At 49.8% G+C, this 11831-nt stretch overlaps 2 protein-coding genes across 2 annotated transcripts; both read left to right on the top strand.

The window, feature by feature from the left end:
- Positions 1-5715: 5715 nt before the first annotated feature.
- PV06_06965 (uncharacterized protein) lies at positions 5716-7766 on the top strand. Its single transcript, XM_016408139.1, has one exon. The coding sequence runs from the start codon at positions 5811-5813 to the stop codon at positions 7599-7601; it is 1791 nt and encodes a 596-aa protein (XP_016261619.1). The 5' UTR covers positions 5716-5810; the 3' UTR covers positions 7602-7766.
- An 852-nt stretch (positions 7767-8618) lies between these two features.
- On the top strand, positions 8619-10849 carry PV06_06964 (uncharacterized protein). Its single transcript, XM_016408138.1, has one exon. The coding sequence runs from the start codon at positions 8709-8711 to the stop codon at positions 10668-10670; it is 1962 nt and encodes a 653-aa protein (XP_016261618.1). The 5' UTR covers positions 8619-8708; the 3' UTR covers positions 10671-10849.
- Positions 10850-11831: the final 982 nt, after the last annotated feature.

Genomic DNA, 11831 nt, shown 5'->3' with positions numbered 1-11831 from the left:
CAAGGCAACACTTCACAACGGCTGACTTCATAATAACAACAAGAACAATAATAGCATCAGCATCAGCATCAGCATCAGCAACAGGGAACAATCAGAGAAACGAAGTCTGGGGTCGAGACGTTTGAATACCAGAGCAAGAGGACTATTGACGTGGCTGACGTAGAAAAAAGAAACAAACAGCAACGGACAGTCAGACGAATGGAGCGCAGCCGTACGTCAACCGCAAGATGTGCATCACCGGCGTCTTTGTGTCAGAATTGAAACAACTGTTTATAGAACAGTATGTTCACAGGCTTCCAGTGTTGGCTTTGGGCTCTGTTTCGGCTGTTCGAGACATGTTGTTGAGTGGAGGAGAGTTCTACCCCCAGGATTGACTCCTGTGATATTCCAGTTGAGAAGGCTTTGTGAAGACTATTTTTCTTTCCTTTCTATGAGGGACTGGAAATGCTTCGGCCGGTTCGACATGGAAAGGTTCACAAACATCATGGATCGAAACGAATCCTCCAGGCCGGGTCTTTCAGAAGAGCACTCGTCTCGAACAACCACATTCAGGGTAAGGTCGCTCGCTGTGATCGAATTCAACCATCAAGTTGAAGGTCAGAAACTATCTCTACTCAAATCATCTCAATTCCGAGCTTGAGTACCGCTCGAGTTCAAAACACTTACATATCACGGAAAATGTGTGTATAACACAGTAATATGCACACGTTTATGCATGGGGGGAGGTATCTATCGCACAAGTAGCGCCTGAAGAGTACACGAGATGTGGTTCGTGGAGTATGAAGTTCCTTGGTATCAAGTTATCACATTCATACAAAGAAAGAAGATGCGGTCAGTACGAAAGCATATGATAAGAGGTAACTCCACGAGCAGTAAAAATCTTCACCCTAATATTAGTAAGTACTGCATTCGAGATATGCACTACAAAACACATCACAAACACAACGGACCCAGGGAAGAATTTTGAAGATTTAGAAGATATGCAGACCCCATTCCCTTCTCTCCCGTCAAGATCCCGAGTACCGCCAGTTGCAGATAATGACAACTAAAGTTGTTTATTGTCTGTCACGATCGTGTGCTGGATCCAAACCGACGGATAAGGCACAACACCGACGAAAACGTCTTACTGCCGTGGTCTTGACAATACTGACACTGGCATATCTTTGCTGTTGACCTCGATATGTCCATGGGCGAGCAGAGAGGTTCTTTGAGATCTGGCTGGCGTGATAGTTTTGTCCCTGGTCAGACACGTCAAGGCTGCCGAGTTTGACAAACATATTCAGCAGCCAAACAAAATATACAATGAAAACACTGGTCCAGAATGAAGCGTCTTAACTGACGGACTGAGCTCCTAATTCTTTTTCGGAAAGAGTCGGTGACTGCAGACACCAGGAGAACCCGAAATCGGTCGAGCTCTTTGCCGCCCCCAGGGACGAAGGTTTTCCTCGTTCGCAAAGGCAGGAGATTCAGAGGGAGTCACCGAAGTTAAAGACAAGATCCGGCGTTGACGCAAATTTTGAAGCAAAAAAGGTATGAACACTAAGGATACTGCGGCTCTAAGGGACTTGTCGGCGAGTTTCTTCAGTCATGGTGCAGACAGCTACAACTGTTGACACCGAGAGATGGTTTTCTTTTTACACAATTATGGAAAAAGTCAAAAGCCTGAATGCCGTCTACCCCGGTCATACGGTTCTTGGGTTAACAATGCGAAGTGACTCTCGGATTTCTGCAAACAGTTGGGAGACTGCCGATGAACTCGTGTCGCATTAGCAATGCCTTTTCTACATGACTCAAACAGATGGAACAGCCACGAACTACCTCAACCGGCTGAATGCAGCAGAATACCTGGTGGGCCAGTCGCCTGTCGGCACATCCACGACGCAGTGTATGGCGACGAGAAGGCAGGCGGTAAGCTCAATGATCCTCAATTAATTCGATCTGGTAGGTCAACGTGAATCCAGAAGACCTGCTCCTGGTCCTCAGCAATGCGATATTGACCAAACACTTCAGGCCAAGTGAGATGAAATACAAATGACAACCTCGGGAAGAATGGTCAATATATATACAAGCTGCCCTACGCCAATGTTCACAAGCAAGGCAACGACAGTTGCTACACCGCTCACGCGTGTCTCTCCATGACGGAGAAAATCATAACGAAGAGGACAGTGAGAAGAAGACAAACCGTTGAATGCCCTCCCAAGTGATACATGGGCAGATACCGACAAGCCCTGGACAGGTGATGATACCAGTGCCACGGGCCTGGATCGCTTCGACAACCTCATGCAGTTGTATCTGTACAAGATCCAGAATCCCAAGGGATGAATAAGACTGACGTAAAGTCTCCTCGACTTGCAGAAAGAGAAAGCGGCACAGAACAATTCCCACAGTAAGATTTTGGTGCTCCCAGCGGTCGATGCTTCCGACGCCAACTTACAATTGACCCCCTCAGCAGAATCAACCTCCTACAGCACCCACGGAAGACCATTAAATCACTGTCTATTTAGACTATACTGAAGCTGCTAAGTGTGGGAACTTGAAGGTCCGATATCTTTTCTTGAAGACCATCGGAATCTTCAAGAGACAGGTTTCTTAGCGACGGTGAGGGATAAGACTGGAGCGAGATGGAGGGCGAATATCCTCATCCTGACGTTGATGTCTTCTATGGCGAGGACGAAGGTGGCAATCTTGATGGCTTTCATGGCGAGGATTCCGACGAGTGGATTCAACGGCTTGCCATTACAACAGGTGATAGCTAAAACGGAATAAGCAATCTCGTCGCTTTTTGTCCACACCGATATTTACTGTTGTGCCACCGCCAATCATTTCATTCATTGCATGAAGCTTAAAGAGGTCAGTCTGGAAGTTCGACATGACAGGATGAAAAAAATTGCTCGATCTCAATTGGGTTGAATACTATTGTGAAACTTCTGGTTTGCTTTTGAGGACAAGCTGTTAGATGGACATGGTCAACTTTGCAATTTTGGTTCACCAGCAAAAGTGCAATTATATCTAGAGTTCAAGTACTGTCGTAGTCGCAATCAATGGCAGCTCCAGAACTCTTTGCTTCTCTACTCTTGTCTGAAGAACTTGGTGCGATGTTGTCCCTTGCTCCCCGCCGATTAGTTAGCACATCAGCCTAAAGTGAGGATCCCCAGACCCACTACTTCCTTGTGGAGATCCGCTTGCGAGGCCCAACCCCACGGGTTCCCACCTAAAAGAGTCCCTGAGGCCTCGGTATTTCCAGGGTAGGTTCAATTATACAGTAAGATACTCCGTACTTCGTACTCATATGGGCACTGTACGTACCTGTGGAGCCCAGCGTGTTGGGTCTTTTGCACGCGATGCTACACTTACCCTCGCTCCAAGCTCTCTTGGTAAGGGGTATTCCCGTTTCTTGCATGTGTAAATCTTTCTCGTTCATAGCGCATGGAGGGGTGGCGGGGGAATGTCTCGTTGCAATAATCCTCCGAACATCAGAGCCCCGCGCCTTCTTTTTGCTGCTGACGCCTTTTGATTTGTGTATCGTTGTTTCCTTCTGTTCGTATTCGTGTTCTGTAGAACACTCGGGACTTGTCGTTGTTGTTTTTCTTGATTCCTCTTCTAGAGCCACTGACAACAAAGTACCAACAGCACGTCGATATGTCTTCCAAACGCCCCAATTTCCTCATCATCGTTGCAGACGACATGGGGTTCTCGGACGCTGGCTGCTTTGGTTCCGAGATCCGCACCCCAAACATCGATAAGCTGGCCAAAGATGGGATACGACTCACGGGATTTCACGCTGCCGCGGCTTGTTCACCGACGAGAGCGATGATATTGACCGGTACAGACCACCATATCGCAGGTCTGGGGAATCTGATCGAATGGACGGACTTCTCGGGCCAGAACTTCCCCAAGGGAAGCAAGTACAGCACAGCGCCTCAGAGAGGCATGCCAGGGTACGAGGGCTACCTGAACTCCCGCGTCGCCTCACTGCCTGAGGTACTGAAAGACGGAGGATATCACACTGTCATGAGCGGGAAGTGGCATCTCGGTCTGACGAAAGAACGAAGCCCGAAGGCACGAGGGTTTGACCGCAGTTTGGCACTTCTGCCCGCCTGTTCCAACCATTATGACTGGAGACCAGAGGCGGAGTTTCCCAAGTTTCTTGAGAAGAGCGTGATTGCTCTTCACATGGAAGACGATCATTATGTCAAGGAGCTGCCTGAGAATTGGTACTCGAGCAATGGCTATGGTGACCGTATGCTGAAATATTTGAAGGAATGGAAAGAAGACAAGGAATTGTCGGAAAAGCCTTTTTTTGCATACTATCCTTTCTCTGCGCCACACTGGCCACTACAGGCGCCAAAGGAGTACGTCGACCATTATCGAGGTGTATACAAAGACGGCCCAGAGGCACTTCGGCAACAACGACTGAAGAAGCTGATCGAGCTTGGCATGATCCCGAAGGACGTCCGAGCTCATCCAGTCGTTGCAGACGAGGTTCAGGGCTGGGATGAGATGGATGATTTCCACAAGAAGGCCTCGTGCACTGCTATGGAGGCGTATGCCGGCATGGTCGAATGTCTAGACCACAATATCGGCCGTGTGACGGACTATCTGGAGTCGATCGGAGAATTGGACAACACTTACATCATGTTCTTCTCCGACAACGGTGCCGAGGGTGCAGCATATGAAGCCTACCCTATGGTGGCGGGTGAACTCATGGCCCATATCGGCAAGTACTATAACAACTCGCTGGACAATGTCGGCAATAAGGATAGTTTTGTGTGGTACGGTCCCCGATGGGCCCAAGCAGCCACTGCGCCCAGTAGATTGTACAAGGCATACACGACCGAAGGAGGCGTTCGTGTACCGTGTGTCATCCGTTACCCTCCAATTCATCAAGAGCACAAGGGTGAAATTACCGAGACATTTGCTACAGTCATGGATATTGCACCAACACTTTTATCCTTGGCTGGAATCAAGCATCCCTCACCAGAGTTCAATGGCCGGAACATCGTCCCAATGAGAGGAAAGGATATGGCGCCGTGGTTGAAAGGAGAGCAACAATTGATCCATGACCCTGGCGAGGCGTTCGGCTGGGAACTGTGCGGTCGTGCAGCAATCCGCAAGGGTCAGTGGAAAGCTGATTTTATCCCATTTCCAAAGGGAACTTCTGCCTGGCAGTTATACGACTTGTCCAAGGATCCAGGGGAGACGGAGGATCTCGCGACAAAGTATCCGGAGATATTAGACGAGCTCCTGGCCTTGTGGGAGACATACTGTGAGGAAACTGGTGTAGTGCCGTTGCAACCTGAACTCGGTGCTCGTTTCCACGAAGCTGTTGAGGCACAAATGAAAGAAGGCGAATGGATCGAATATGAGTACTGGAAACCTGGTGCTCTGGAAGAGCGTAACCGTAGTCAACACGTCCGGCAAATTGCCAAAGTCGCTGATCCGAGATTGAAGGAGGCTACGGGAGGATAAACTGTGAAGGTGGCGTAGATATTAAACATTTATAGACTCAGACAACGTCAACAAACAACATTCTTCCCTCAAGACTGTCCAATATGGAGAACTGTTCAGTTCATACTGCTTCACACCGTGGCGCATAGACCTATAATACTCCACCGCAGGTATATCTACGGCAGTCGAATAATTTGCGACACGCAATTCGCAACAAACCATCAGCGCAGTTCAATGTAAAGGTCAATGTTATATCAACTCATCATTTGAAAACATTGCAACCTGAAAGACGTTCTATTAATTACTGCGCTCAATTATAATCGCTGATAGTTTCCATCTACCTTGCTCAACCGATCTTCGCCATGTCGGACCCCCCACCACGAAGGAGACGCTCGTCTCTCGCATACGATCCAGCACGAGACACCTTCAAAGAGATTCCTGACACAAAGGTTGAAGAAGCTATTGTTGAGGAAGAGTCTGAGCAGCCTAGAAAGAAGAGGAGATCAGAATCACCTGAAAGAGAACCCAAAGATGAGCTCCAGAAGGACTCCGCTCCAAACACATCCCCCGATCCACCAAAGCAACGCTTGTCCGTGTCGCCCTCGAGACGCGCAAAGCAGTCTCCCAAACCTGCGGCGAATGGGGACCGGTATCCCAAAGCTTCTCCGAGAACGCCTGCCGATCTGCCACGCATACCGCGCAAGCCCAGAGAGGATGGTGAAGTCTCTGCGTCTCGGCCTACCTCTTCAGCCTTTAGTCGACGCCCTCTACCAGATGAGCGAAGAAGCAGACCCCGATCACGTTCCCCACGACGTCGGTCACCGTCAAATATCTATCGTCGTCGCTCGCCGGCCCGGGAACGACCGAAATCCCCCTCTCCGATTCGAGACTCCCCTCCGAGAGAGATCATCCGCCCCGGCGGAGCTCGAGGACGGGGACGCAATGTCTTGGCAGAACAACAGAGACTTGCTGCGGAAAGAGAACAAAAGAGCGCAGGTCTGGTAAGCCATACGAATCGGGGTGTTCAAGAAGTCTCGAATCAATTTTACAACGCACGACCAGAGTGGGTTAAAGAGCGTGGCCGCGATTGGCGAAGGAATGAATCACAGATCAAAGGGCTCCGCAGCTTCAATAACTGGGTCAAATCATGTCTAATACAACGATTCAGTCCTGTAGAAAAGCAACAAGTCGAGGAATTGGGATGGGGAGAAGAAGCCAAGGAGCCTGAAGAGCAAAAGCCTCTGCTTGTGCTGGATGTAGGGTGTGGTAAAGGAGGTGATCTTGGAAAATGGCAACTTGCTCCTCAGGTCGTTGGCCTTTATGTCGGTCTGGACCCTGCAGAGACCAGTATTTCCCAAGCACGCGAACGGTACCAATCGATGAGACGTGGACGCAGACCCATCTTCGACGCCTACTTTCTCCCACAAGACTGCTTTGGTGCTTGGATTGGTGATGTCGGGATTGTGCGAGAAGTGGGGATCGACCCGAATGCTGGCAATGGACAACCGAGTCGCTGGGGTGGCGGCGGCTTTGACGTCGTTTCAGCCATGTTCACCATGCATTATGCCTTTGAATCAGAAGAGAAGGTAAAAATGATGCTCAGGAACATTGCGGGCGCCCTCAAAAAGGGCGGACGATTCATCGGAGTTGTCCCGAACAGCGATGTCTCTGCCGGGCATATTCGCGCCTGGTTTGCGGACAGAGGGAAGAATGCTAGCAACGCCGATGGACAGAATGGTGTGCCGAAGGAAGAGGGCGAGGCAGAAGATGATGATGATGAAGGCCCGACTTGGGGAAATTCCATCTACAAGGTCAGATTTCCCATGGATCCTGCCCGACCCCTGAATCCTGATGGATCATTCCGGCCACCTTTCTCATGGAAATATACCTACTGGATGGCTGAGGCCGTGGATGTGCCTGAATTTGTGGTTCCCTGGGAAGCATTCCGTGCTATTGCAGAGACATACAATCTTGAACAGAGATACAGAAAACCGTTCCTTGATGTTTGGGAAACGGAGCAAGGGAACAGAGAAATGATGGCTCTGGCTTCACGAATGGGTGTTACCAGATACGAAGGGGGTGATTTACTCTTGAGCCCCGAGGAGAAAGAAGCCGTTGGCTTCTATCATGCTTTTTGCTTCGTCAAGGTCTAAGCAGGTAGCACTGGTGTACTTGCTAAAGACGAAAAGCGTCAATAAATCACGAAATTCACGAGACCAGACTTTTACGGGTTAGGTTTGCAAGTATTGCCTACTAGGTCAGAGATTCACACCTAAAAAATTCGAAACATAGGTTAGGATCTGGGGAATATCGCTGAGTGGTGATGGGATCATTACTTACTTATTACCTATCTATCTGAGGTACTTACTCATCGTACACTTAGCCCTCGCAGTCAGGCTTGTGCTGGGAACAAACGAGCCATCCATTTGTGTCACTGTTTCTCACCTATGTCATGCCCGTGTAAGAGGTCTTACCCACACTGACTGGCCCAGAGAAAGCGCGCTGTGTCTTCGCTTAGGTGCATATGGCACGCTGAAAACACGCGGTGGCCTGGGTCGATATCTGTGCACACTGGCGGATGGCTAGTGTTGTTTGCCGCCACATGAGACTAGGGAGCCAGTGTAGGGAATAGGGAAAATAGGGGGAGGCCGTTGTTATCGTTATCGACACGTGATGTAGATGTGGGTCTCGCGTGATTGAGGGCCGTTGAGATCTCATCTTTTCGATCTTCCCAACTCCTCCAAGTGTATCATCTACGCATCGTTCCGGAGATAGTAGCATGAAGCAATCATCGCCACAAAGCTCCATCGGCGCATCTTGCTCAGAGTCATGTCGTCAATCGGTAGAGAAATGGACCAGTGGTGGACAGCTGACCAGGAGACATCGTTGAATCATGGCCGGTCTAGTTATCAATCAGTAAATCACGGTAATTCCAATTTCTTTCAGAGGTTCGGTCTGAATGTCTTGAATGCCTTGCTGCAATTTCCTGCGAGCTCTCGGTGGCCGAGCTGACCCTAGGACATGACACTTTTGTGACACGAGTTCGTCGAAAGCTCAGAGGGTTCGAGCCACGCGATCCCCACGCGTCGCGTATAGGGGCTGACAAGACCCTCGGCGCATATACTGAACTTCAAAATGCCCTTATACTGCCACGCGGTGGGCACCAGGATGTGAACCTCTGACACCACAGGTATTAATGTTATAACGCCTCAAGGCAACCTTCGTCATTATTAGGGCTGGCCAAAAATCCGTTCTCAAGTATGCGGACCAACATTATATATGCTGCACTATTCGCAGCTCTCTCATCGGCCTCTTCAGGTGCCAATGATGGATCTGACGAAGAGTGTGAAGTCAATACGGAACTCGTTTTTGATTGGGATCATGTGTATTTCGGTCAAGGGGCAGTACCGGGTCCCGATAATGGTATCCCCTGGACCGCCCCAGCACCAAATGGCATGAACTCCCCTCCCGTTCAAGCTATCAGCAAGGGCAGTGATGATAATGGTAACCCCTGGACGAAATCTGTGCCCAGCGACCGAACCATCACCTTGACCACAACTTGGACGGAGCCCTGCTCGACAGGATATACCACCATGACGACGATTGTGACCACCACTCACTGTGGTTGCACCGAAACTCCTGTCCCAACCATCTCCATGAAGACAGTCACTATTACACCGTCACCTGGGTGGCCTTTCAGCCAACCCATCACCTGTACGATCCCAGTACCTCCAACGACATCTGGAACATTTTCGTCTTCAAACAATGGCTGGGGATCTCGAACGGGCTCTCCCGCATCCGGCAGCACATCCTCTTCGGCACCTCCTAGCAGTCACGGTTGGCCTTCCTCCTCGTCATCCAATGGACAGCCGGTCTCTACCTCTACCGGGGCCACAACAGTGGGAAGCAGCAGCAGCTCCGGATGGCCAACGTCAAGCTCGGTTGGCTCGACTACAATAACTTCGAGCACGAGCTCGCAATCTTCGTCCGCAAGCACAACCTCAACAAGCACCAGCCCTCTACCTACCGTCAGTGGCGCTCGCAACGTGGGTTACTACGTTAACTGGGCGATCTATGCAAGGAATTTCACCGTGCAAGACTTGCAGACTCAATTCCTGACTCACGTTTTGTACGCTTTTGCCAAGGTCGATCCTGCTTCTGGGAACGTCCTCTTGAGCGACACATGGGCGGACACCGACAAACCATGGCCTGGTGACGACACCAGCGCCACGGGTCTGAACCTATTCGGCAACCTCAAGCAGCTGTATCTGCGCAAAATCCAAAATCGCAATTTGAAGACGTTGCTTTCCATCGGAGGCTGGACGTTTTCTCCCAGTTTCGCAACCGCAACCAGCACCGAACAAGGTCGCCAAAACTTCGCCAACAGTGCCGTGACGCTGCTTCAAGACTTGGGCTTCGACGGCATCGACATCGACTGGGAGTATCCCGCCGATGCGACGCAAGCGGCCAATTTTGTCTCGTTACTCCAGACGCTTCGTGCAGCTCTCGACGCGTCGTCCACGAGAAACAACCAGACACGGTTTTTGATGTCGGTGGCCGTCTCTGCGGGTCCGGACAAGTACAACGTGCTCGACGTCCCAGGGATGGATGCCTCCCTAGATTTCTGGAACTTGATGGCCTACGACTTTATCGTTTCCAACTCCAATGTCACCGCTTTCCAAGACAACCTTTACCCGTCGGTCAACCATCCACTGTCGACCCCCTTCAACGCCAACGACGCCGTCGACGCCTACCTCGAAAAGGGGGTCGACCGATCCAGGTTGGTTTTGGGAATGCCACTGTACGGTCGGTCATTTCTCAACTCGACCGGTCCCGGTTCGCCTTGTCTCCCGGATCCAAACGGCTCTTGGGAACCCGGGGTTTGGGATTTCAAGGTTCTACCCAAGGCGGGCGCGTCCGAATTCTTCGACCCTCGAGCCATCGCCTCTTACAGCTTCGACAACGCCACGGGCAACTTCATCACCTATGACACCTTCGACACGGTCAGGCTCTACAAGGCCGGGTACGTCCTGAACAAGGGGCTGGGTGGTGGCATGTGGTGGGAGACCAGCGCCGACAGGCCCATCGGGCAAGGGTCCCTGATCGAAGCCTTTTTGCGTGAATTCATCCTCCTCGACGAGGTTCAGATAGTCGAGAACGAGTTGTCCTACCCCGAGAGCAAGTATGTCAATTTGAGGGCCGGGATGGTCTCTTCTGATTAGGTGGATTTTGTTTTTTCGGGAATTAATTTTTAGAATATTATTCTGTGGCATGAATACTGGAAATATTTTTGGAAGTTCTTGCTCGTCATTCTAAAAATCAACTGTCATTGCTGTGCAATGCCTTCGGAAAGAGAGACGTATCTCATTGTCCACTTTTAAAGTATGACGTTCGTTAGTACAGATAGAATGTCATTTTGTTTTTGAACATCTGTTGGATAATGAAAATGTGTGATCAGAATTCAAGCCGGGTAGGAATAGAACAGACGGATCTGCAAATCTTGATTAACAATGCCTCGTGTACCTTTATGTAGGCATCAGTGACTAGATTTGTCCAGGTTTTGGTATCAGAAGAAAAAAGGAGAGAAAAAAACAACAAATTTAGAAAAGGACATCATGTTGACTAACCACCCTAGACTCCTTACCTCATACTGAAAACTTGATGTCCACGCTTATTGTCAACGTGTTGTGGATCACTCCCTCTCAGACTTTCCTCATCGTCGACAAAGAATGTTGACTCTGGATAGAAGAATGTTAGAGAGGCGGAAAGTTTTGCCGTTCAGAGGATAGAACGCATGTTCCCCTATGTTGTTTAGTGGGAGAGGGTAATGTGGGCTTTTTCTTGGTGGGAAATTTATACCTCGTTTCTTTTTGGCACTGTAGCCTTGTTTACGATTATCATCGATAATGTCTCTGCAGCTCGATCGTGAAAGTACTAGTACTGATCTCTGAACCGGGGAGATCGACCCATCAAGGCTCCACCTAGTCCCTTTGGACCTTTGGTTCACCAAGACTAGAGTTTCAAGACCTCGCCATTGTTTACTTTTAGTCTGGGGTTCAGACAAACTTACGCATGATGACTGTGGATCTCCAAGGCGTCGACGAGGCCGAAGAGTTTTCGTTGTTCAGGTAATCTGTAAAAGTCTTTGGTACAGAGTACAAACCTACCTAACGAGGGTAAAAGTCTCGTGCGTCTCCCTCAACCTCAACGCCGATCTTGCGAGGTTCAACGCTTGTCACCTGCAGGCAACAACGGAGGAGAGGGTCTCAACAAAAAATGACGGGCTCCTGGAGATCAACTTCGTCGTGTATAAATACGTGTTGTCCCCCCTGTGTTTGAATCCGAAATCCAACACTCTTGACAACGGCTGCCCTCAACAACAT

This window comes from Exophiala oligosperma, assembly GCF_000835515.1.
Source record: "Exophiala oligosperma strain CBS 72588 unplaced genomic scaffold supercont1.6, whole genome shotgun sequence".
NCBI lineage: Eukaryota > Fungi > Ascomycota > Eurotiomycetes > Chaetothyriales > Herpotrichiellaceae > Exophiala > Exophiala oligosperma.
This window is presented reverse-complemented; position numbering and strand designations above follow the sequence as displayed.